Source organism: Exserohilum turcica (assembly GCF_000359705.1).
Source record: "Exserohilum turcica Et28A unplaced genomic scaffold SETTUscaffold_1, whole genome shotgun sequence".
NCBI classification, from domain to species: Eukaryota; Fungi; Ascomycota; class Dothideomycetes; order Pleosporales; family Pleosporaceae; genus Exserohilum; species Exserohilum turcicum.
This window is the reverse complement of record NW_007359914.1, coordinates 1,171,956-1,196,762: the sequence shown is the minus strand read 5'-3', so window position 1 is coordinate 1,196,762 and position 24,807 is coordinate 1,171,956. Positions and strand designations below refer to the sequence as shown.

General features: G+C 56.8%; 8 protein-coding genes across 8 annotated transcripts; 4 read left to right on the top strand and 4 right to left on the bottom strand.

Moving 5' to 3' along the window:
* The first annotated feature begins 329 nt into the window (after window positions 1-329).
* Window positions 330-2,241, top strand: SETTUDRAFT_162214 (uncharacterized protein). The gene is made up of 2 exons (XM_008022498.1): window positions 330-1,040; window positions 1,099-2,241. The coding sequence occupies exons 1-2, from the start codon at window positions 410-412 to the stop codon at window positions 2,019-2,021; spliced, it is 1,554 nt and encodes a 517-aa protein (XP_008020689.1). The 5' UTR covers window positions 330-409; the 3' UTR covers window positions 2,022-2,241.
* Window positions 2,242-4,433: 2,192 nt separating this feature from the next.
* On the bottom strand, window positions 4,434-4,910 carry SETTUDRAFT_162213 (uncharacterized protein; the record flags this gene model as incomplete). The annotated part of the gene is made up of 2 exons (XM_008022497.1): window positions 4,730-4,910; window positions 4,434-4,625 (listed from the first exon to the last, which is right to left on the bottom strand). Exons 1-2 carry the CDS (start codon window positions 4,827-4,829, stop codon window positions 4,435-4,437), a joined length of 291 nt encoding a protein of 96 aa, XP_008020688.1. The 5' UTR covers window positions 4,830-4,910.
* Window positions 4,911-7,215: 2,305 nt separating this feature from the next.
* On the top strand, window positions 7,216-9,214 carry SETTUDRAFT_18189 (uncharacterized protein; the record flags this gene model as incomplete). Its single annotated transcript, XM_008021864.1, has 2 exons — window positions 7,216-7,488; window positions 8,342-9,214. The coding sequence occupies 2 exons, from the start codon at window positions 7,216-7,218 to the stop codon at window positions 9,212-9,214; spliced, it is 1,146 nt and encodes a 381-aa protein (XP_008020055.1).
* Window positions 9,215-11,016: 1,802 nt separating this feature from the next.
* SETTUDRAFT_162212 (uncharacterized protein) lies at window positions 11,017-11,748 on the bottom strand (the record flags this gene model as incomplete). Its single annotated transcript, XM_008022496.1, has 1 exon — window positions 11,017-11,748. The coding sequence occupies one exon, from the start codon at window positions 11,746-11,748 to the stop codon at window positions 11,017-11,019; it is 732 nt and encodes a 243-aa protein (XP_008020687.1).
* Window positions 11,749-12,112: 364 nt separating this feature from the next.
* SETTUDRAFT_86463 (uncharacterized protein) lies at window positions 12,113-12,496 on the top strand (the record flags this gene model as incomplete). The annotated part of the gene is made up of 1 exon (XM_008022272.1): window positions 12,113-12,496. The coding sequence occupies one exon, from the start codon at window positions 12,113-12,115 to the stop codon at window positions 12,494-12,496; it is 384 nt and encodes a 127-aa protein (XP_008020463.1).
* Window positions 12,497-14,950: 2,454 nt separating this feature from the next.
* On the bottom strand, window positions 14,951-15,406 carry SETTUDRAFT_30034 (uncharacterized protein; the record flags this gene model as incomplete). Its single annotated transcript, XM_008021991.1, has 1 exon — window positions 14,951-15,406. The coding sequence occupies one exon, from the start codon at window positions 15,404-15,406 to the stop codon at window positions 14,951-14,953; it is 456 nt and encodes a 151-aa protein (XP_008020182.1).
* Window positions 15,407-18,601: 3,195 nt separating this feature from the next.
* SETTUDRAFT_162210 (glycoside hydrolase family 1 protein) lies at window positions 18,602-20,988 on the bottom strand. The gene is made up of 4 exons (XM_008022495.1): window positions 20,889-20,988; window positions 20,128-20,792; window positions 19,352-19,937; window positions 18,602-19,096 (listed from the first exon to the last, which is right to left on the bottom strand). Exons 1-4 carry the CDS (start codon window positions 20,939-20,941, stop codon window positions 18,958-18,960), a joined length of 1,443 nt encoding a protein of 480 aa, XP_008020686.1. The 5' UTR covers window positions 20,942-20,988; the 3' UTR covers window positions 18,602-18,957.
* A 779-nt stretch (window positions 20,989-21,767) lies between these two features.
* Window positions 21,768-23,574, top strand: SETTUDRAFT_170392 (uncharacterized protein). The gene is made up of 2 exons (XM_008022494.1): window positions 21,768-22,220; window positions 22,267-23,574. Exons 1-2 carry the CDS (start codon window positions 21,782-21,784, stop codon window positions 23,343-23,345), a joined length of 1,518 nt encoding a protein of 505 aa, XP_008020685.1. The 5' UTR covers window positions 21,768-21,781; the 3' UTR covers window positions 23,346-23,574.
* The last annotated feature ends 1,233 nt before the right edge of the window (window positions 23,575-24,807 follow it).

Below are 24,807 nucleotides of genomic sequence, written 5' to 3'. Positions count from 1 at the left end.
CCAATGGAGCATGCCCACGAAAGGCATTGCGAATGACGGTGTCAGGAGTGCTGCGCCTCGAAGGCTGTGAAGCGGCAAAGGGCCCGTGCATCAGGTCGCGCGGTGGTTTGGGCCAACCACGGCATGACATCACCTGGAACCAAGCCTCGAGTTTGCCCCAGGAGACGTAACCGCCCAGGCAAGCGCCGCAACACCACATGCAGCAGCCTGCGCCTGCGCCTGCATTTCCCTTTCCATAAAGACACCCCTCCTGTCCTCGTGCGCCACAATAGACGATACCCCTCTTTGTTCGCTGCTTTCGTGAGCGCCTGCTTGCTTTCCTGCTTCCTCCTCCATCACCAACACACGCCCACACGAGCGCCCTCCTCACACTGCACCCTGATACCCCTCGCGCAGCTCCGCCACAAACATGAGCGGCCATGGCGATCCTCGTCTACTCTATACCATCGGCGGCATCAAGGCCTACCACATCCAGCAGGGCGAGGAGAGTCCCCTGACGCCCTCGGGGCCGCAGACGCTGTCGCTGCTGATGGTGCCCACCAACTCGCCCTTTGCCGACTTCAGCAACGCACGCGGCCAGAACGAGGCGCCCGAAGAAGACTTTTACCTGCACCTCAATCTCCCTCCCGAGCTCGACCTGCCCCTCCCCGCGACGACACAGATCTACCACCAGCCCCCGCGGAGCTACCTGATACCACGATGGGACCTGGGCCCCGAGAGCGGCGCCTTTACGCGCATTGAGTTTCCTCCCATTGGCAAGGGCTCGAATTCGGTCACGCAGGAAGACATCGACACCTTTGAGACCATCTTGGCACAATGCACAGCCTTTCTTGAGCGCGCGCAGGCGCCGACGCACGGGAAGGGCAAGGGTGACGTCAAGGCATACAACCCCCAGGACTACCGGCCCGGCGAGGGCTACGTAGGCAAGAGCGGCAATGGCGAAGTGGTTCTGGTCGACGAGGAGAATGGCAGCATCGTTGGTGAGCTGGCCGAGGGCGCCCATGTCCATGCCGACCCAGCCCTGAAGCAGGGTTCTAAGAGTAAGTTGCCCATGGCCGTTTGTGCGCGTTCTCTTCACTTATGCTAATACAGACAAAGACCCCGTTGAGATTGTGGTATCGCAAGACGGCAAGCGCATCGACATTAGACCGCTTGATGAAGACTACCTCGACATGGCCCGCCATCCCGCATACAAGGACTCTGGCCTGGTGCAGAATGCCGCTGCAGCATCGCGGCTCGTTGTTACGGGCTCCAGCTACCTTAGTAACATGATGGTATCTGGTGCGGAGAGCTTCATCAACAAGACCAAGCCCAACGAGACGCCCATGGTCTTCAAGCCTGCCACCCATGAGCGCGTGCGCAAGATCAACACCTTCACCACTGGCGTTGCTGGCTACTCCGCTAAGACGGTTGGCCAAATCTCAAAATACGCCCAAAACGCAGCAGCAGGCATGACGGGCCACAAGAAGACGAATGCAAGGAGTGTGAACCCTGACGGTACACCAAACGCAAACTACAAGCCCGGTCTGCTGAACAAGAGCTTAATCGCCTTCTCAACCGTTGCTGATGGCATCACGCACTCTGGCAAGCAGCTTTTGACCAGTGGTGGGGCTGCCGCCAGTGCTGCCGTAGGACACAAGTACGGTGCGGAAGCGGGACAAATCACGACCAACCTTGCTGGCGGTGTTAAGAACGTTGGCCTCGTGTACATTGATGTCACGGGCGTTAGCAGAAAGGCGATTCTCAAGTCTGTAGCCAAGGGCATGGTGGTTGGCAAGGTCAAGGACAAGAAGGGCAACGAGCAGACAGTCATGGTGGGAGGGGGCGATGGGGGCACGTTTGAGCCCAACATGAACGGGCAGTATGGCGCTACCAACAACACACAAGCTCCTCCCCACCAGTCTTCGACACCTACGCCTGGTGGCCAGGTTTCTTTCGGCGGACCGCCACCCAGCTACCGCACGGGCGTTGGAGAGTCGATTGACCACCAGCCAGCATACTATCCCCGAGAGAAGAGGTAGAGGGGCTGGTAGGCTTGCTATGCCGACAGTTTCACGAAGAATGAGGTTACGACACTAGGTTTCCAGGACGGTTCAGGAGGTGCTACTGTATTCCAAACGATCATGATTCAGCGTCGAGGATGCTTTTTTGCCTAATGACTTTTGCTTTGCTCTAGATCTTCATGTTCTCCACTGTCTAGTAGTCAATATCATGGCCATTATAGCCACCAGCATGCCAAACCCCCCCCCCCCCCCTCGGCGGCGCTTTCTCCCCCACATACCGATCGGTGGTGCAGCTGGAGCTCCACTTGAGTCACAGCGAGATCTTCATTATTAGTAAGACTAATGCCCATAGTATAGGTCTTAGCGATGCAATGCACATACACGACTCGATGGTCGGCCCACGTCGTCGGCCCCTTGCATATCGGAGTCCAGGGGGGCGCATAGAGGTGGAAACAGAAACAGGTTCAGCAATGCGCATCCACAGCGGAGGTGGCAAGCAGGGGGGGGGGTTTGAGAAGAATGGCATACAGTGTCGTGGCATGTGACACAGGTACCCTGGCCCTTTTCTTTCCCCCCCTGGCACTCCGCCCTTTTTGCCTTTTTATCACAACGGGCCAGGAATATTATTATAGACTTGTTTTCTAAGGTATAGTATAGGGAGCGGTAATACTTGTTGTGTAACTGTTACCATAGCATACTGACAGTAAGTAGTATATGCGACACACACACACCATACACCATACACCGACACACATGTAGACAGGCACACATGTGGGTGCACGAGCTGTGCAGCATGTACGACGAGACAGCATACTAGACTGCAAGTAGAGAGAAGCTTTGAGAAAACACCGAGACGAAGAAGCAACAAGGTTCAGGCCACAAGGGAAGAGAGAGAGCGAGAGAGAGAGAGAGAGAGAGAGAAAAAAAAAGCACTCACTTTGTCGGTCTGTCGGTCAGTCAGTATCTAGTGTGAGGAGTCAATAGTGTTAGGTGGTTAGATAGCTCCGGTGCCAATACCAGGCTTCCAGAAACACCGAGAACAAGTAGTAGAAGAGTCTGGCCAGAACAAGACTCTGATCATTCGTTCAGTCAGTCGGTCGGTCGGTCAATTCAGTCAATCAGTCAGTGTAGGTAGTAGCTCCGGTAGCAATCCAGAGGACGAGAGAGGAGCCATCATCATCATGACCACTAAGGAAGTTACCGACCCGATGGCCGGCCTCACCGACCGACCGAACGATCGACGAGTGTTGGCGTGCCGTGTCATGTTAACGCATGGGGAATACCAAGTCTTTCTGGTCTGACTTTTGACGTCTAGCGTTACTTTCCTGATTCCTCCCCCCCCCTTCCCCATCTTTGCCTCGCTTCTCTCTCTCTCTCTGTGTGTGTGCGTGTGTGTATCGTAGCTCAAACTTGCCCGAAGGGAAAGGGGAGGGGGGGTGGGCTAATACCGCCGGCCTCTCTGTTTTTTTTTCTGTTGAACTATCTGGGGGCGCGCCCGCGCGGGTGCAATATGGCCAATCTCCGGGGCCATGTCGTTGGTTTGTCTAGATACGCCTCGCTTGTGCGATTCTGCGACTTTCCTTGCTTAACACGCCGTGATATACCTACGTACTTGCATGCACGTACGGAGGTACATAGGTACTCAGGTCGCGTATGTAGGTATCAGTGTAGCTAAACATGTCTCAATCAATAGGAACTAGCTGGCGTGCGTGTTCCTTGGTTGAGCTTGGCTTCGGATTGGCCATCCCATTCTGTGCTGTCGCGCCGTGTACTATGCTGTCGTCGCCGCCATTGTTGTCGCCACCCACTCGATGTAAAAGGGGGGAGGGTGGGTGGTGCAGCGGCGGCGGCGGGGCGGAAGAGGAAGGCAGGGTGGGGGTCCGCTGTTTGACCTAGTGTAGCAGTGGCGTGTTTTTTTCTCTCTCAGGGCCATGGGGCCTGTGTACAAAGTATCGATTGGCAGTCATACGCATACGTACACCTATACACATACGTTATAGCAGTGAACGAATACGGACAACTTGCAAAAAGTTGGCTTTGGTTCCGCTCCGTGCCGAAAAGGGCACTACAAGGGCAGCAAAAAATAGATGGGAAATAAAAGTGGGGACCGGAGGGGGAGGGGAGGGAAGGGGGGCTTGTGTTGCTCTCTCTCGGTTGCGATGATGGGGGTCTGTGTGTCTGTGGGTGCGAGTCGAGTAGATTGTAAGAGAGAGATGAGAATAGAGAGGATACAGTAAGAGAGAAGGAGAGAAAGAGAGAGAGAGAGAGAGAGAGAGAGAGAAAGGGTGAGGGTCCAAGCGGACTGTGCGGGACAGGCCAGGCTGAACTGGGTGTGTATACCGAGCCAAAGGGTGGAGCCAAAGGGTGGAGAGGAACCTGCGGTCGGGTCGGGTCGGATACGGTAGGGCAGTGGAGGGTTATTTGGAATTATTTACATAGGTGGCTTTTGACGGTGCTGGGAGCAGGGCGTCGTGTGTAGTAAGTACGTAGATACATGGTGAGCTATGTGGGTTGCGAGGGTATGGGAGAGTGGTTTTTTTTTCTGGTGGATGACAGCCACTAGCTGGAGTGTGTAGTGGGACGACAAGTCTGGTGTGCTACGCGGTGTCCTTTTTTTTTGTGCTTGACATTACATTAGCATAGCATGGCGGCAGGAGAGGGTGCTTCATAGCAGCCTCGCTATGTGTTTCCCTTGTGCCATGTCTTTTTTTTCTTTGTTGCTTTACTTTGCTTAGTCGACATTGCTGACTTTGCTTGGCTTGACACAACACGCCATGACAAGGCATGCCATGGCATGGCATGGCGGGCATGCCTGTACATGTACATGGTGCGGTTCCCTTGCTGAATTCTATTCTCCGACGTAAGCATCCGGCCCAGGACATGATCTGCGACATGCGTGCAGCGTGCCTTGTTCTGGGTTCCCTTCATCTTCTTTGCCTGCTGACGGAGGTGGCCAGTGGACGAGCCCACTGTGGGCGCTCGCATCCCATGTAGATTGTGTAACGTTGCCGGGGGCCGGTAGCAGAGGCATGTGGAGGCGGGAAGGGGCTAGGGCGTGGCAGCTAGGACCGAAGCTGATGACAGACCAGGATGCCGGAGGTTTTTTCGCTGTAATTCTGTCCGTAGGGTGGTTCGCTGCTGGACCCTTTGTGTCTTTATTTGCATGCTGCTGCTCAGTAGCCCGGCGAGGGTGGCATGGCGGCCGTCGAGGCATGATGCCTGCTGCGCGCTACTGCTGGCGTCGTGGGCGCGGGTGGCGGGCACGGCTCGACGGCGTGGGCATTGTGGTTGCGAGCGCGAGGTGGATGGATGGACTTCGGGGTGACTGTGGACGAAAGTATCCCGAGGAGACTGGTGGTCTCGTCGCATATCCGCATGCATGTGCACGTATAGGGTAGTAGAAAAAGTGGGCACTGTAAAGCGGATGGGCTACGCGGTGGGTCTAGAAGCACAGGGCTTAGAGATGCGTGTGATTCGGCGGTACTGGTTAATATCGAGGCCATGTCCCTTTTTCCCATGTTCACGGCGGCGTGGTCAGGCGCTTGGCTCCAAGAGCAAATACAGCTTATACGGGCGTTCTGCTGCCACCAAATCGCCGCCGGGCGTGGGCGGCCAGCGCCAGCCACCAAGGGAAAAGTGGGGCGCCCGTCTGGTGCTGGGGCTGGTGGTGGTGCGGGTGCTGGGCTGGCGTCGACCACCACCACCACCCTTTACTCACCACGACAACGACGACGGCGACGGCCGCAGCGACAACGACGACGCCAACCTGCCGCTGCCGCTGATGCCGCCGCTGCTGCGGCCATACCCAACGCATGCATGTACTCGATGCGGCCGTCTGATATTGCAAAGCCAACCTCATGCTTGGGGACACGAATGCGAAAGCAAGATTGCGCGCGTCCAGAGCAACCCCGGCACATGTGCAACACGACACCTGACCACCCAGGCCCCCTTTTGGAACATGGATCCAATCGCTACACCTGCACCGCCCTCTGCGTGATACGCAGCCATGTCTGCACTAAGCAGCCCGTCAAGCAATCAATCGCAGCTATGCGCTCCATGGACCCGTCTGCTGGCCCCGTTGCACGCACATGTGCTGCTTGCGTAGTCTTGCAGACGCGCCCCAATGGGCACGCCACACGCATACTTCATCGCGCATAAGCCATCCTGTCCATGTTGCCCGTGGCCAGCGCATGTACACAAGCTGCAATCCTTCCTCTGCTGTCTCTCCTTGGGCCCCCGAGACACGCTGTTCGTCTTGGTGAATCACGATTCTGCTCCCTCATGATTGATTTTTTTGCCCCATCATCCCGTGCAAAGGTCATGGTGTGTGTGTGTGTGTGTGTGGCGGGACAACGTCAATCAAGCTGGACGTGTTTTGCACATGAACATATAAAGTCTTGTGCCTTTTTTTGTCAGTAGATTTATTCTTGCTCTATCCATATCCAAATCAATCTTGAATCTCTCTCACACACACATACTTGTATTTCGCAAATTTCCCAAGCAAGCCCCAAAATGGTGATCGAAGCGGCCCTCAGCGTCCTCGTAATCGGCAGCCTCAAGCTGACTGCTCTCGGCCTGGCCTTTGCGTGGAAAACACGGTATCAATAATAATAATAATAATAATAATAATAATAATAATAATAATCAAAATTCCCGTCTTTCCCAGCCGTGGAACATGAGATATTCGAGAAGAAAAAAAGACACCGACCACTGCGAACACGTGTTGGCGTACAAAAAAGCCCATGGACTGTCTTTACCCCGCCGCATCGGATGGCGCACGCGTGTGTGTGTGTGAGTGGGGGGGGGGGAGGGAGCGGCGGACAGCGATGGGCGGCGGACGGCGGGAGGGAGAGAGACAGAGGCCAACGCAGTGCAACGATTGAGCCTCACTTTGAGCCCCCCCTCCCCCGATATCGCCCATTTGTGTGGTTTTCGACCCCGCAGCACGCCACATGGCGACATTAGCACACACACACACACACACACACACACACACACACACCCACTACATACATACATACATACATACATACATACATACATACATACATACATACATACATACATACATCCAGACAGACAGACACACTATTGAAAGGAACCTGTAAAGAAAAAGATAAGAAACAATAGAAAAGAAGAGAGAGATTTTTTTTGTAATCCCTAGTATCCTATCCTTCTCCATCCCCCCATCCATCCATCCATCCGTCCGACCATGGCATCCCCACCACCACTCGAAACATTCACCAACCTCCCCATCCTACCCCTCAGCGCGGCCCTGTCTCCCGACACAAAACCCCAGTTCCTGGCCGACCTGCGCTCCGCCCTGCTGCACGTCGGCTTCCTCTATCTGACCGACACGGGTTTGCCCGACGACGTGGTGCACGGCGTTGTGCGCGAGTGCGTCGCCTTTTTCGACACGCTGCCGCTGCACCAAAAGGAGCGCATTGAGATGAAGAATGAAAAGAGTTTTCTGAGCTGGTCGAGGGTGAGTGATTTTTCCACTCTCCTCTTGTTATTCTTCTTCTTGTTTCTTCTTTTTTTTTTGGCCATGCCGCTTTCTCCAAGTACTCGCTCACTCCTCCGTCTTTCCCTATCCCATGCACGTGCCATGCAGCACCACCATCAATTCAGCCTTATGTTTTATCCTTATCAGATGCAAAAGCCGCCCTGAACCACCCCAGACGTCATGTGATATGCCACGCAGCCTTTTTTTGTTGGATAAAAAAAATAGCAGCAATTACCTTAATTGAGGTACGTATATATGTGTATATGTATGTATATGTCAAGGAAACTATGATACAAAGAAGGAGTTTGGCAAAAAAAAAACACACACACAAGAGTTGAATCGGATACGCCCCCCCCTTCCCCGCCAGCCTAAAAAAACAAATCTCCCCCGCACAACAACCGGCCGTGAATCCCATAACGCATAGCAGAAAGAAACCCCCCCCCCAAAAAAAAACAAGCGGCAGATTACCCATCCCGTATGCTCAACAAACTACTACACTTTGCCGACCAAAACGAACAAACCAACAAAAAAAAGCACTAAAATGTTATCAATCATCAGGGTATATCCGTTTCCAAAACACGAACAAACGATGGTGTACGCGCAAAGTTACCTCTTCCGCTGCCATTACATTCCTTCTTTTTTTTGTTTCCTTCTCTCCCTCTCGTTTCTCTCTCTCCCGTCCAAGCATATACTTTTTTTTGTCCTTTGTGGTCGTGCGTGTTTATTACAATGTCTTCGACTCGTCGTTACGTTTGCGTCTTTTCTTCTTTCTTCGTTGTTCTGTTCGAGAACTGGCATGCTGACATGCTCCTCCTTTTTTGTGTTTCTGCAGGTCGATAATGAGACCACGGCTTTGAATCCAGACCATCGAGAGCAACTCGACCTCTCTACTCCGCACCCTGTTCCCGGCCCTGATGCCCCCATCTATCACAACCTTCTCGCCCCAAACCAATGGCCATCGCCAGACTATCTGCCAGACTTCCGGCCAGTGTACGAAGACTACATACGACGCATGTCGCACATTGCTACCTTGTTCACGTCGCTCATTGCCGAGGCCATTGGGCTTCCCCCTACCGCGTTTGACAAGTTCTTTGACCCGGACCAACAGCACAAGCTTAAGATTGTCAAGTATCCCGAGGTACATGTGCCCGACCTGCCGCCAGGAGCCACTGAGATGGAGCGGAAAAAGTGGGAGGTCAAGCGGCAAGGCGTTGGCCCACACAAGGATAGCATGCTAACCAGCTATCTGCTGCAAGCGTCCAATCAACGGGGACTGCAGGCGCAAAATGCGAGAGGCGAGTGGATAGACTGTCCGCCCATACCAGGCACTCTGGTAGTGGCTATAGGACAGGGCATGGAAGCCTTGACGGACGGCGTCTGCGCGTCAACCACGCATCGAGTCCTCAGTCCACGCAAGGGAGAAGGGGCACGGTACTCTGTGCCCTTCTTCCAGGGCGTAAGCTACGACGCGCGGTTTGAGGCCATGGACGTGCCCGACGAGGTAGTGCGGCTGCGGGACGAGGCTCGGAAGCAGCCAAGGGACGACGTCGAGTTTACCTTTGTCAAGGGGCGATGGGGCCACCTGGGCGAGGCGACGCTCATGAACCGGATCAAGAGCCATCCTGACGTAGGCGAGCGATGGTATGCAGAGCAGCTGAAACAGATTCGCGGGCAGCAGCAAGCAGCGATGGTGACGAGGGCGTAGAGGCGTATAGTAGCAATGCAAACCAGTGTGAAACCCGGGCGCAACGGCTCGTCTGCATGCTGTCAAGACCCCCCGGCGTTCATGCGGTGTGACACACCAGCACACCACTCGACGGCAGCAGCCATGAAGCGTAGAGGGAGGATGGGATGATGCGGTGAGCTGATATCCACAGCGCAGGGAGCGTGTCGGGAACGCTTCCCATTGAAGACAAGAACGTGGAAAGGCGGGCCCCACTCGGCTGCCATTGGTTGGAAGCGTGCCCGAGCCCATGTGTTCGGATCCGCGGGAAGCCACGCATAGACTCCACACCCTCAGCTTGGCGACTGAGCACAATGGCCCCCCCCCCCAGAAGCGACGAGCCACCAAAATTTCTGCTGGCCTCGGTCATACGGCGCTTCTAGTGGCCACTGCCGCCCAGTAGTGCCGGCGACATGGCAGCGACCGTCGTGGGTAGAGTAGAGAGGGCGCGAGAGGGCGCGAGAGGGTGCGCGACGTGAGGCTACGAGCCGTCGTGGGTGCTGGCGAGGGCGCGGCTGCATTTGGCCTTCCACGTTTCAGCGCCGCGACTAGTCTGGGTAGTAGGCTGCCGGTGCTGTGGTCGAGGGAAACTCTCGCAGCCTCTGGACGGGTGCCGCGCGCGCGTGTGGGTGGGTCTCGCTGGCTGGCTGGCTGGCTGGCTGGCTGGGCGGCCGGCACGCTGTCCCTCGCACTCGCAGTGTGCGCCAGCGCCGCCGCCCGTGTGATGTGCGCGCGCGTGTGTGTGTGTGTGTGCGTGTGCGTGTGCGCGTGCGTGTGTGCGCGTGTGCGTATGTGCGAGTGCGAGCACGAGCACGAGGGCGAGGGCGAGGGCGAGGGCGGCGGTCGGAAGTCGGGAAGCCTCGGGTGAATTGCGGCTTCAGGGATCAGTCCCAATCGGGCGCCCAGAGCAGCTAACGCGAGTGCCACAGAGAACCCCAGGCCAGCAACCGACGCCCAACCCTTCTCCAATCTCGCGACCGCTCTCGCTCCCGTGCAACAGGACCACCTGAGGATCCGCGGAATGTTCCATCGCTCATTTCCCGTCTTCTGAGAAGCTTCCACGGCCACGGCCACGAGCAGATCCACCTCTTCACCGTCCCTCGCCTGGGCCACCCGTACGCTGCTCCCTCACATACGCACTTGCGCTAGCTGCGCGTGCCATCGATAGCGTTAGCTGTGGGTCTTTGATTGCCATCGTGCGCATGGACGTCCCAAAGCTGATTTGATCCCATAGTCTGCCAGTGGGGCTAGCCGTGTTGCCGTTTCATTGTGTTTTATGCCATCGTGGGGGCACTGCGACACGGATGCGAAATTGTCCGAATTCGGGCTTGGAGTAGCTGCACGGGGCGCCGCCGTGCCGTCAACCTATGCGCGCTGCCTCAACCTAGCGTGCGAAAAAAAAAATTCAAAGGATCGCGGCTTGGTCGTCCCTAACAATTGCCGTAGGATCGCTGTCTTGCCGTCATGGACCAGAGGGACTGACGGTCAGTGCTACTGCTTTGGGAAGTGCCAGGGCGCTTCTTTTCTTGTGATATCGCCGAAGAGTAGGGCCTATCACGCCCTGTGCCGCCTAGTGCCGCGTGGTTCCGACTGTCGACATGGCCCGTCGTCGGGTCTGAGGAACAACATCCTGTACACTGTTTGTTTGCGACATGGGTCTTGGAAGCGAAGTATGGATTTGGAGCCTCTGGGAACGAAGGATTGCCACCCTGGCCTTGTGCGTGGCCAACGGGCCTGCAGCCACAAAAGGATTTGCAAACATGCTGGGACGAGCCGGCCTGCCCTCAATGCTCGACCTTCATGTTGGATGGATATGGCTGGTACATGATGTGCTGCCCTTGCTCGTTGAGCATCTGCGACTGGTTGTGCTGCGCGTGCATCATGGGCATTTCGCTCGAGTGGCTGACCTGTGGCGGGTAGCCTTGCTGAGGCCCTACGGGATACGAGCCATAGGGAGCCGACGTGTGGTGCTGCTGGTGCTGCGCCGGAGCCTGGCCCTGCACAGGCTGGTGGTGCATGGGCACGCTCATGTGTCGCTGGTACTCTGAAGTGTGCGGCGACGGGTGTGACGTGGGCGTGCCGTAGCCTGACATGGCCATGGGCTGAGACGTGACCATGGAGGCGTTCTCAAGCGGGTACGACATGGCTCGCGCGTTGCTTTCCATGACATATGGGCTCGGGTACGACAGGTTTGGCTGTTCCACCGCATGAACCGATGGATCCTGCACGGGCATGGAAACTTGGTGGTGCTGTTGCTGTTGCTGTTGCTGCTGCTGCTGCTGTTGCTGTTGCTGTTGCGCATGACCAGGATGAGGGCTCCAGCGAACAGCATCATGCTGAGACGCTTGGACTTCCCCCATGGCCGGCGGGGTATCAACATGCGGCGAAGACACATGCTGAGCATACGTGTGCTGCGGCTGCCAATGTGCGGGTTGTGAGACGGGCGTTGCAATCTCGGGTACTGAATGTGCGCTTCGAGCAGTTCCAGTCGACATTCTCCTGGGCTGGCTGAGCATCTGGACGCGATCACTGGGTGATGGAGCCCCTGTTGTTCCGAGTTAGCGAATATGCATGCCAGTCACACGGGATTTGGGCTATAGAGTCGTCGTCATTGTCTCGCTTGGGGAGCAAAAAAGCACGCAGCCGTTACAGATGATGCACGTCGCCGAATCGAGCGGCCCAACCACATTGTGGGAAGCAAGCCCACACATGCACACACACAGACACTGACCAAAAAAAGGAAAAGGCTGTTATAACGTCGACATCCCACATACTCTCACCGCCTCTCGCGGATCCTCGATGACTTCAATTCTTCACTACCGGGACCCTATTGCCTACAGGAGTGACTACATGAGTACCTCCACCTACCACTCGCCTCACATGAATCAGCAGAAGAGATCCCCGCCCTACGAGGGCCACTCGTCTGGCTCAGAGGCCAGACAACTCACACCCGGTGCGAAGAAGCGTCCCTCGAGGGCCGGTACACGCAGCGTTACCACCCTTACTGCTGCCCAGCTGGAGAGAAAGAGAGCCAATGACCGAGAGGCACAGCGCGCCATACGCCAGCGAACAAAGGACCACATCGACACGCTTGAGCGTCAAGTGCGTGACCTCACAGCCCAGCTGGAGAACAACTCTTCGACCAAGATGATGGACCTGATCAGACGAAACGAGGAGCTCGAGCAAGAAAATGCCGTCCTCCGTGCACGCCTATCGCATGCCGTTTCTACCCTTGGAGTCCCAGAGCAAGGCGCAGGTACGTAAATGAGTTTTTTTGTTCTTGCTTGTTTCTACCACATCTCCCCCCCCCCCCCGTTGTTTCCACCAGTGAGGTGGCCGAGCCGCTCCAATTGCTTTTTGGTGTCTCGGGCCGCAGCCGTTTGGGGTGCAGCCAAACGGTCTTCTCGCAGCCTCGCTGTGTCAGCCGATTCCAAGACAAACGCGGTCCAAGCGTTTGGAGGGATGGGGGAGGAATTATGAGATATGTAATAAGGAAGTAAGTGTGTGAGCGATGCCGGAGCTCTGGTAGGGAAGGGGAGAGGTGAGGGGGGGTGGAGGACGAGAGAGAGAGAGAGAGAGAGAGAGAGCCGCGTTGGTTGTCGAGGAGAGGAGGGGGGAGGCGGAGAAGCAAAGAAGAAAGACGTGAAGAAGGAAGAGTCGGACTCTTGAACAGAGGAGACGAAGAGGGTAGAAGGGCAATGCCAGACCAACAGCGGGGTATTTAGTAACGAATATGAGGCGGCAAGGCCAAACGGGCGAGACGAAATGGTAGACAAGACTGAGCGATGCAAGACATGGCTGGCATGCGCCTATAACCTGCTATCAGGGCCTGATGAATAGCGTCCTTGTGTCCCATGCTTGGACCCTAGGCTAGCGCTGGCACGCTGATCCTGGCTCTGGGTGGATAGCCACACAACGTGGGTTCTGGGGAAATCGTTTCACTTTAGCTCCTAGGTTAGTGGGTTCCGGGCTTGGGCGAAGCAGGGCGGCGCGGACATGGGCGTGCAGTGGCTCAAGATAGCAAAGACAGGCCAAACTCAATCAAGCGTCAACGGCTTGGGTGGCAGCAGCCAGCGGGCAGGGCCATGGAAGGCTCGCCCACGCCGCAGAAGGGGGACATGGCATGCGGTGGCGGATTGTGCAAGAGCGCTACTGTACAGGCTCTAGGCTGGGACATTGCACCCCACTAAGGGCGACATGGCCGAGTTCCTGCGCGACACGCCTCGGGTCTACCTCTGGTCGGATGCAAGGTGAGGTGGGCAGACTTGGAGCAGGGCGGGGCCCACCGGGGGGGGGTGCAGGTTCAGGAAGGGAAGGGCACGCATAAGACGGAAGAACGAGGGCTGTGATGTCGCCATGGCCGCTTGCCAGTCAGGTAGCTGGCCATGTTTGCGGACCGTAGCGAGGGTTGGGACGGCCGACAGACACGGACAAATTGTGACGTTTGAAGAGCGCATGGCGTGGGCTCCTGCAGCGACGACGTGAAGCGAAGGGCTGGGATGCCAGGGTACTGGGATGCCGCCGGCCAGGAGGCCAGGAGACGAGAAGGACCAGGAGAGAGGGAAGAGGAAGGGCGCAGGCGTCACCGGGGCCTGGCTGTGCGCGCTAGGGGGGAGGGGGGGGGGGAGCGAAGGGGGGGACCAGCACGTGGAAGCCCTGCATGGTGAATATTAGTCCGAGCCATGCCAAGAAGCGTCAAGACTTGTCGCCTCGACAAGCATGGACTACGGCCACTTTGGGAGGTCAGCACGCGGGTGGGGGGGGGGGCCCTGAGCGAGGGCGCCCACCGACCGTGTGGCTTTGGCTCAGTTGGGTCTTGTTCTCTGGCCAATGCGTTGTTCTCTCAGCTCATTTTTGGCGAGCGTCCGAAAGCCGGCATTGAAAGCCCTGCGAATGACGGAGGGCTCACCAAGTCGTCCGCCCCCCCCTGTGCCGACCATGGGCTTTGGGTCTGCAGCACGCCGGATTAAGACACAGCAGCTGTTTAGCAGCTCTTATGCATGGCCAACACACGGCATGAAACACACATGGACGGCCATGAGCCCACGATAGAGTTTGCGAGGGTGTGTGTGTGTGTGTAGGTGTGTGTGTGTATGTGTGTGTGTGTGTGTGTGTGGTGTGTGGGTGTGGGTGTGGGCGCGCGCCCCCGCCCGGATCCGAGCAGTAGCAGCAGCAGCATGCAGCGACAGCGACAGCGACAGCAGGCGTGCGGGCGGATGGATGGGCGGTAGACAGAGAGTGAGAGCGAGGGAGGGGGGGAAGAGGGGCAGAGAAAGAAACAGAGACAGGCAGACAGAGCCATAGCAGTAGCCGCAGGAGAAGCGGCACGGCAGTGGCAGCACCAGCACCAGCAGCAGTTCGGCAAAGGTGCTCCAAGGTGCAATGTCACTTGCAGGTAGTAGACATGGTCGGTGGAGGTACTTCGGAAGCATGGCTGGCCAGCGCGCGTTGCGGAGGATAGCAAAAAAGTCCCTGACCCCGGGCATGATCGACGAAGGCCGGGCAAGGTTTGTGCCCACACCCCTACATACACGCAGCTCACAGTAGCAGCACAGCACAGCACAGCGCAGCGCAGCGCACCACACCACACCACACCACACTATACCACACTACACACGACGTACCGAGGCAGCAGCTGGCAATGCACAGCCGAGACTTGCACCACCGCCGTCACCACTGCCACCGCGGCCACTGCCTCTGCCGCTACCGCTGCTGCGATCACCACCACCACCACCACGACGTCTCCTCGGCACGTGGGCGCGCAGCTGCGAGACGCTCGACACTCGACACCCTCACTGCATCCATGGGCGGTAGACCGGCGCTCCGACTGAAGCAGCCACGTTTAGCTGGGTCGTGGTGGTATTTTTGCCATTTTGCTTTTTTCTTCTCCACGTAGACGCATTCTCTGCGGACTCGACTTGACTTGTTGTTCCGTGTGGCTGTGTGTGTGGGTGTGCGTGTGTGCGTGTGTGCGAGTGTGCGAGTGGGCTCGTGGCGTCGGGCAGGGCGAGCAAAGCAGAGCAGAGCAGAGCAGAGCAGAGCAGAGCAGAGCAGAGCAGAGCAGAGCAGAGCAGAGCAAAGGGGAGTCGGGCCAGGGCCGGGCTGGGCCAGGGCCGTGGTGGGAGTGGCAGTGGCAGTGGCAGTGGCAGTGGCAGTGGCAGCAGCATTGCCCATGGTGATCCGAAGATCCGAATGCCGTCATGTCGCGGCGCAACAGGCTCGTGGGCATCGCGAGCACGTCGACGACAGCTGAAGGCGAGTGGGCGCTATCCATGGCGGTCCCCCCCGTTATTCGATAAAGCAAGAATCCTCCGAAAAGCCTCACCGCTCCGCAGACGAGTGGCTGGCCACGACTGGTCCAGGTACCACCAGCGCTAGCAAAGCCCATTTGGGAGGTGTCGATATGGGCTTGGCGGGGACATTGGGCGATAGCGAGTGCGTCGGTAAGTCTTGTTTCGCAACATGGAAAATGATGCACGTCGGCTGCACTAGGCGTAGAAGCCGTCAGCCGCGAGCCGCGACGAGGACAGCCCAGGGCCGGGCAGTCAGGCAGGGCAGCCAGCCAGCCAGCCAGCCAGGCAAGCAGCCCGCCAGGCCGTCAGGCAGGGCAGGGCAGGGCCGGGCAGGGCAGATTGCGCGGCGGCCGTACTCGGTAGTGCGTGGTGGAGGAGGTGATGGTACGTACCCTGCCCGGCCCTGCCCTGCCCTGCCCTACCGTAATAGCCTACGCATACTGTTGTTATGGGAGCGTCGTGGTTTAGAGGGGCGCGGGTGGGGGGGAAAAGGATCAGATTGCGCCGCAGGTGCTGCAGCGGCCCTCGGATCGGGCCTAGCAGCAGCGTTATTGCACCTCGAGCGCGAGCGATCATGTCTATCTGAGACAGCGACAGCCATGTCTTGACCGAAAAGGTGCTTCATTTCCAGACGTCTTGCAGCGCTACGGCTTCATGTGCCGGATGCGACGGCGAGCGGCGAGGGCGGAGGCGGCGGCGGCGGCGGAGGAGGAGGCAGAGGCAGAGGCCGTGGCCGTGGCTAGCGGGCAGCGCGAGGTTAATAGTTAGTGGTGAGTGGCAGCAGGCAGTGAACAGGTCGCGGCCCTCCTTCACCGTCCTTGTCCATGCTGCAGCAACAGCGACATGATGATCCATCATCAGTCGGCGTCTAATGCATGTCGGCGTCGGCGTCGTCGTCGTCGTCGTCCTCTTGTCGTAGCTGGCCTGGCCGTGCAGCAGCAGCAGCAGGAGCAGTCATGTCACATGGAACCATTCACCCCCCCCCTCCCCCCACTGCATACCCGAACATGAACGAAGCTTGACCTTGGGTCTTGGGACCCGCGGAGAAGCCATTCGTTTGCCCTTCTGAAACAGCCTCTTTCTATCGCTTCCCATCTCCATCTGGCTGCATCTCCCGCTGTCTCCCTCTCCGTCTCCCTCGCTCGCTCGCTCTCCATTGCCCGCCCGCATGCACGTCTGGGCCCCCCCCCCACCCGTCTAACCGTGTATAGCGCGCCGTTGATCATGGCCACATGCAGGTCGAGAGCGGCGGTATTATTATTCGTCTGCATCGGCGCGACGGTTTCTGTGCGAGCCTGTGCCTGGGTTTGGGTTGCCGGCTGAGCCTGATCTTCTCCAGCATGCCGTGCCGCTGCTGTGTAACCAAGCGCCCCTCTCGGCGTGCCCCTCTCTAACACGTCGTGCTCGCCCCTCTAATGCCCTCTGCTCTGCCTGCCCTCTCTGCCCTCTCTGCCCTCTCCTCTGCCTCTCTCTCTCTCCTCTCTCCTCTCCTCTCCTCTCACCTCTCGTCTCTCGTGTCTCTCGTCTCGCCCGTCCTGTGGTCGCTGTTGGGCCACCAGCGGGAACCAGCCACTAGCATCATCGTCGGCGCGCCCAAGGCCCTGGCGGTGGCTGCTGCAGTCAAGCTTGGCCTGTCGCAAGGACCCAAGACTCGTCGCACACACACACACACACACACACATACGCGCACACACGCACACACACCCTCACGCCCAGCGCAATCTCAAGCCATCCACACATCCCAAGGTCGCGACACATTGCCGTGTTGGCGATTGCGCAACCAGCCATGCATTGCATGCGCGGGCCAGGGCGCGCGCGTGTGTGTACACCTATGTGTGTGTGTGTGTGGCGGGTCACTGTCTCCCCAAACACACGTCGCCCACCCATCTGCCGAGTCAAGGGGGAGGGGGAAATGCAGCCTGCCCAACGCCCACACACGGCGAGCAGTAGTTCGTCCCTGAGGCCACACAAACGATGTTGATGTGCATGCAAGCCCCGCTACCAACCCACGGAGCGATGGTTGCGACAGAGGCCTAGGTGTCGCTGCTACGCTCCAACACGAGCCGGCAGTTCGCCAGCGCTCGCGTGGGCCGCGCGACACTGACGGCTCCTGCTAGGCGACGCACGCACAGCTAGTGTAGACAGCTCTGCCTCTCCCAACTGCACTACTCGATGCGTCGTCCATCTCCCATCCCCCATGCATGCCTAGACGACAGCAACCTCTCCATCTCTGAAACAAGCTTGCGAAATTTAGAGTTCTGCGGGTCTCTTCCCCCCCTCCCAGCACACGCACCGCACACGCACACGTCCCCGACCCGCTTTTGGCTCAACCACACCATTCACTGCCCTCGCTAACGCTCCCTTCCCTCACCGATCACGCGTGCCGATTGCCGCCAAGCCAGCTGCTTGCGCCATCTCCGACTCTCCGACTTGCCCGAACCTTCTAGCCTGCGAGCTAGAAGCCCGTCATGGCCCAAACCACCACAAGCCCGGCTGCTCAAAAACGCCCTCAATACTTTTGCGCCCGCCCGCCGCCGCCGTCCCTCGCGCCCGTTCCCACCAGCGCCGCCCGTTCTCTCTCTCTCTCTCTCTCTCTCTCTCTGTCTCTCAGCGCCAGCGCCTGTGCCTGCGCCAGTGCCTGCCCAGCTCCAGCGCCGCCCCCTCCCCCCCCCCCCCGACGAAAAAGCAATCCCCCAACCCATGTCGCGTGGGTGACTAATCCACACCATCGACGTCATTGCGGGGTTGCACGCTGAGGCTCCTTTCCTGTGTGGCGTATCAACCCTGAATGAAAGGGTATGAGAGGGCAGGGGGGGAGGGGGGGAAGAGGCAAGCACGAGGAGGGCAAGCCCCATTCGCTTGCGCTGCCTGCTCCCAGCTCCTTCAGCAGGCACAGGCACAGGCACAGGGCCTCCTCTCCCCATCCTGCCTTACCCAACGTCACTCCAGCGCCCGCTTACTCCACATGACAGGCAAGGCCCTCTGCTCCATGCGGCAGTGGGTTAATAATACTCCTACACGCGACAATGCGACATCGGAGATGGGCGTCCATCCTCTGCTGACTAGTTTGTAGTATGGCTATCTCCACCTCCACCTCCACCACCTCCTCTGCACCTCGCCCACGGCGACCATCACAACTAGATACGGTATACGGCCCTCACTGCAACGCTCCCGACCCAGATCTCCTTCTCCATGCAAAGCCAATCCACGGTCGACAGACCCTGAAAAGGGACAAAATAAACTAGGTCCTTCAGCTGTCGCAAACATTGGACTTCAGGGCAAGGCCAGCAAGCCACCCAAACTCAATCCGACGTCTAGAGTCTGCAAAAAAAGAAAACATTCGGCCGCTAGAGGGCTGATCCCTTCCACGTTCCCGCCTCTGATTCGATGGCTTTTGTACCCGACCGCACCAGTGGACGCCGTATCCGCATACTAGTCCTTCTGGATGTACTTGTCAAAGATTTTCGAAATCTCCCGTGCGCTCTTTTTGGGATACCGCTTCTGACCGCCCTTGTAGTCGACGTAGGTGACGCCGAAACGCGTCGTGTACCCCTCAGCCCACTCGAAGTTGCTACACAGTCATCATCAGTACACTTGTCTCGCCACATGGTCTGCAGGTGCGTTTGGGACTAAAGGGAAAAAGGTTTTGGTCTGCTTGCTCCGACCCGAGTGCGAGGCCCGTGATACACGAGCTAGCGGAACTAGCCGTGCCCAGCCGGGGAAGCTGGGGAGGGCAAAGGAGGCTGCAGTGCAAGAATAGACGGCAAAAGGGCAAGACAAAAACACCTTGCCAGACAAAAAAGGAAATGGGCGTTGTGATACGTACTCCATCAGACTCCATGCAGAGTAACCCCGGACATCGACCCCGTCGAGCGTATGCGCGTCGGCCAGGGCTCCAATGTAGCCCCTAAAGTACTCGCACCGGAACTCGTCGTCGAGCAGCTGCTCCAGAGGCAACTCGTTCTCGCCCTTGAGGCTCGTGCCGTTTTCGGTTACGTAGAAGGTCGGCCCACCGTACCGATCGCTGAGCCATTTAATCAGCTTCCTGAAGCCCAAGGGCATTGGCCTCAACCACGCCGACTGGGTTTCTGGCCCGATCCATTCGCCTTTCTTGTTCTGGTAAAGAACATCGAGATTCCCTGCATGGTCGTCTAGCTCCGGCTCCGTATCCCTGTGCCGAATGTAGTTGGCACAGTAGTGATTCATGCCGTAAAAGTCGTTGCTGCCCTTGACCAGAGCCACCTCGTCCGGTGTGAATTCAGGCAGCCTATCGCCAAGCTGCTTACGCATCGAGTCTGGATACTTGCCAAAGTAGACTGGGTCGCCGAACCAGCAAATGGCAAACTCAATCTTGCGATTGCACGCCTCGCGGTCCTTTGGGTCTTCTGGATCCCACGGTTCGGTCCAATCGCCTACGCGGGCATATCAGCATCCATATTCCGCTTCACATGTGCACATGTCTTGCTCTTTCTTTCTGTCTCTCTCTCTCTCTCTCTCTCTCTCTCTCTTTCTTTCCTTCTTTGCTTCTTTTCCCCCCCACCGCCGTACGCACGAGGCGCTGTGTGAGTGGGGCCACGAATATCAGGCACTTTCGGCACTTACCATTTAGAGTGATTCCAATCTGGCCTCCATCCTGAGCCTTGAAGTCGTCACGGTACGCCTTGACCGCCGCCCCATGAGCAATGAGCAACGAGTGTCCGACAATCCAGGGCTCCCTGGTGCTGTCGCCTTCAGCGCTCTTGCTTCGGTCGCTGCACCGGCCAGGGGCAAACAGGCCGGTTCCGTAACCCAGAATTGAGCTGCACCATGGCTCATTGAAGGTGATCCAGTATTTTACTTTTGACCCAAAGGCCTTGAAACACACCCTGGCGTAGTTTTCGTAATCCTTTACAAACTCGTCCTTGTTCAGCATACCCCCATAGCGCTTGTGCAGCTCGTCAGGCAGATCCCAGTGAAACAATGTAATCATTGGCTCAATGCCGGCAGCATGGAGCTTATCAACCAGCGTGAGATAGTACTGCAGTCCTTTTTCATTGACCGCGTCATTGCGGCCCCCGAGCGGGATAATGCGTGACCATGACAGCGAAAAGCGGTAAGACTTTGCGCCCAACTCTTTCAGCAACGCAACATCCTCGTCAGTGCGGTGGTAGGAATCGCACGCCACCTCGCCCGATTCGCCGCCAGCAATTTTACCTGGGATGCGGCAGAACGAGTCCCAGATGGAGTCGGCGCGCCCGTCTTCATGCGGGGCGCCTTCGATTTGGTAACTGGAGAATTGCAAAACTCAGCGTGTGTCAAGGCAGCGGGCCGCCCCCGACTATCCGACTATGGTTTGGGGCGGTGTACTTTTTGGTTAGACGAACCTGGCTGTTGCAAACCCCCATAGGAAATCCTTGGGCAGATACGACTGCGCCATGATGCTTACTTGGGCTCAATGTCCGAGATGCTTCTCTCGTCGACGACGATTCAGCAGGTGACGAGGGAGGAGAAGAAGAAGAAAAAATCAAGTGGAGAGAGACCGGGTCTCGATGGGTGCAGCAGAGGGGACGGCTTTAACTTGTTCATATACGTGGAACCTCGGACGGCGGCGCTGCCAACGGAGGACGTCCCGCTGCAACCGTCTTCACGCGTCCAAGACGGTTCCACGAGGCGCGTCAAGACTGATGGAGGCTCTTGGTACGCATTGATTTTGGTCAAGCAGGCTATATTCACTCCTTCGCCCTCGCTCAATGGCTCCTTGGACCCATCAACCCCGCTTGGCCCGCCCCCTCGCTCAACGTTGCAACTCCTCTCCACATGACGAGGCTATGCTCTTACGTCGATTCTGCCCCGCCAGGATTCACGGCGACGGGGGCGGTCAGTGGGATTGCGGCCCGTCCATTCAGGCTACCACTACCATTAACCTGCTCTGCGTGCTGGACAAGTGGCATGGCGGGGTAGCGGAACCCTCTTCCCCATGATATAATGCCGACGGGCTGCTCCTCTGGTGCTCATTCGCGAGCGCCAGAAATGATGACGAGGCGCCATGGCAGCCGTCGGAAACGATGCTCGACACGTGCTGTCGATGCGAGCACAGTCGTGCGTACACGCCACTATCCTTTTTCCAGCAGAGCTTCCGCCGGTACAGTATCTCGCGCTCTCAGCTTGAGCTTCAGCTCTGTCGGACCACCTGGGCGTTGTGCGACGGTATCGCGACTGGATATATAATGTCAGCCCATGGCAGAGCTGTCTTGCAGTGCCGCAGCGCGCCCCCACGATGCTCTCGCTGCGAACGATTCGCTCTCCAACCAGCCGCGCTGCCAGACAAGTGCGCACCGCCGCTACCCAGGCGCAGAAGCGCGCCGGCGACATCTCCGCCGCCTTTGCCTCGCTTTCGGGCCACGACTTTGAGCCTCTGGCGCCTGAATATGGCGCCCTAAAAACTCGCCTGATTAGCGGCCGCGAACATCAAGTACGAGAGTCATGGCACCGCCTTCTTCGCGACCTCCGTGACGAGATTCCGCACATTGTCCAACAGGGCAGCAACATCATCCCCGAGATTGACTTTGGAGACATCGACAATGCGCCCGACGCCTTTAGCACCGAGCTGCGGAAGCGGGGTGTCGCCGTCGTGAGGGGCGTCGTGCCAGAGCAGCAGGCGCTGCAATGGAAAGAGGATTTGAAAGAGTACATTCGCCAGAATCCCCAGACAAAGGGCGAGTAACTGCATGCACTGGTTGCTCACAACTAACCGCGCAACAGCCTATCCGCCCGGCAGCCCTCAGGTCTTTGAGCTCTACTGGTCGCGCGCCCAACTGCTCGCGCGCGGAAACCCCAATCTCCTCAAGGCGCATCGCTTCCTCATGTCCTACTGGCACACGGCCAACCCGCACATGCCGCTATCGACAAGGCACCCCATTAGCTACGCCGACCGCCTGCGCATGCGCCAGCCCGGCGACGCCCAGTTTGCACTTGGACCTCACATTGACGGAGGCAGCGTCGAGCGCTGGGACGAGCAAGGATACGGCCAGGGAAAGGTCTACGACGCAATCTGGAAGGGTCAGTGGGAGGACTTTGATCCCTGGGAGGCCAGTTGCCGTCTATCAGCCGTCCCCGATCTCCACAATGGCGTCGGAGCATGCAGCGCATTCCGCATGTTCCAAGGCTGGCTCTCGCTCTCCACGACCGGCCCCCACCAAGGCACCCTGCTTGTCAACCCGCTCCTCGCAAAAGCCACGGCCTACTACCTCTTGCGGCCCTTTTTCTCGCCCAAGCGCGGCATCGCCCCTGGCGCCCAAACCGCCTCGGACGCCATGACAGACTCGGCCGCTTTCCTCGCGCCCGACAACTGGGAGCTCGACTCGCCCCAGACATCGTGGCTCCAAGGCGCAACCCCAGGCCACGGCCAGGAACTCTCGCACCTCTTGCATCCCCACCTGCACCTGCGCAAATCCATGATCCACATCCCAACCGTCCGGCCAGGAGACTACGTCGCATGGCACTGCGACACGATCCACAGCGTCGACAAGCGACACGCTGGCACCCAAGACTCGAGCGTCCTGTACATTCCCGCCTGCCCCATGACCGAAGACAATGCCAATTTCCTCGCCCGCCAGCGCGCCGCCTTTATTCACGGCACCCCGAGCCCAGACTTTGGCAGCGGCATTGGCGAAAGCGCACACGTGGGCCGTGTCAAGGTCGACCATGTCCACGGCTTGGTTGGCGAACAAGGCTCCCGCGCCATGGGCCTGCTCGAGTGGGACAGCGACCACCCTGATTTGCGGCCCGGTGAAAAGGTCATTCTCGATAGGGCGAATAAGATTCTGGGGTTCTATGATTAGTCTTGTAATACGTGGGCTTCTAATTAATATCCATGGCATGTGGTATGACATATGGTATGTCATATGATATGTGGTGTGGTATGTGATGTGGTAATGTGCAGACGTACAGTCTTTAATAATATCTTATCTTATCTTGTATCCGTTTTCGTATTACTGCGTGCATTACTCTTTTTTAATTCCTGTGTTTTGCAAATACTATTAACGTGCAGATAAAAAGATGCCAACACGCAATATATCCTCACATTCTTGTTACAATTGCTTTTGTACTAACAGCTCTATCTTGCTAGATTAACTAATGCTGTACCCTATGCTTACTAACTACTATGTACATCACACCTACCCAGTGCGCCACTATATTACGCGAAGGGGGCTGGAGGAGTATATCGTGACTGATGCTGTGAAGGAGTGCAAAGCTTAAATGTCTATCTAGGGAAGTGGTTGGTTGGTAGTTTCATATTAGCCAGCGGCGGATATGGTAGGGTATAGGAGAGAAGTATCCAAATGTATTGACTGTTGAAAGATGAATTCATAAAATCATCAAGTACACAGAGTAAGGCACCTCACTGTGGTCTTCCGCCATGTATTCCACAACGTCGTGACATGTGCTGCATCCGTACGTCCAAATCACGTGTAAAAAACAAATCGTAGTGGTTATCGTGGTTTCTACTTGAAGCTTTAAGAGAATCTTCTCATGAGCTGATACACAACAAACGTGCCCGCCACCCTTCCTCATGCATACTGCTCTGGTGGTATCACGTGATTCATACTCCAGCGTCACATGTATGTAGTCCAGCAGCTAGACAGCGCTTCTTACCCTCTACCTCCATGCTCTCATGTCCCCAGCTTCGCAACAACTCATTAGAGACTCTAGATTAAAGTATGTATTTGTTTCCGTTACCTTGTATAATTGCTGAGTTTTTCTGTTTGCACTGGTGGGACATTATGTCATATCTGACTTAGTTGGGTGGTGATAAACCCCCCCCCTTCTTCAAAGGGCAATGGTTAAACAACCCACCACCAATAGCTATCTCACCCACCTTAAAGCTAGGGTCTACATTAGGGGCGCGGCATCTAAACTCTATAGAGTTAGCACTATAATTAAATAACTTAGCTTTTTTTATAACTTACTAAGTAGCTAAATAATACCTATTTAGTATAAAGCGCTAGTGTTATATTTTAAGTAAGCTAAGTAGCTCTTAAGCCATCTTAACTTACACTATATAACGTGTAGAAATTATTAAAATATACTAAAAACTCTATTAATTTTACTTTTTATTATATTACTTAACGTGGTTCACAAGTGAGTCGCTAACCCAAGCGAGTCGCTAACGCCCTACTACTACATCTACATTAACATATTATTATAGTTTTTTATTATAGTTAATAAACTATTACAATATACTAAATTAATTATTAGAATTACTACTATTACGTATACTATCTGTAACGATGTTACAACTTT

Bases quoted from the DNA above. Each gene is read 5' to 3' on its own strand.
- SETTUDRAFT_162214 (XM_008022498.1), top strand. From the start codon at position 410: ATGAGCGGCCATGGCGATCCTCGTCTACTCTATACCATCGGCGGCATC. The intron at 1,041-1,098 runs GTAAGTTGCCCA...ATACAGACAAAG, and splicing joins CCTGAAGCAGGGTTCTAAGA to ACCCCGTTGAGATTGTGGTA.
- SETTUDRAFT_162210 (XM_008022495.1), bottom strand. From the start codon at position 20,941: ATGGCGCAGTCGTATCTGCCCAAGGATTTCCTATGGGGGTTTGCAACA. The intron at 20,793-20,888 runs GTTCGTCTAACC...GCAATTCTCCAG, and splicing joins TGGGGGTTTGCAACAGCCAG to TTACCAAATCGAAGGCGCCC. The intron at 19,938-20,127 runs GTAAGTGCCGAA...ATGCCCGCGTAG, and splicing joins GATTGGAATCACTCTAAATG to GCGATTGGACCGAACCGTGG.
- SETTUDRAFT_170392 (XM_008022494.1), top strand. From the start codon at position 21,782: ATGCTCTCGCTGCGAACGATTCGCTCTCCAACCAGCCGCGCTGCCAGA. The intron at 22,221-22,266 runs GCGAGTAACTGC...ACCGCGCAACAG, and splicing joins CCAGAATCCCCAGACAAAGG to CCTATCCGCCCGGCAGCCCT.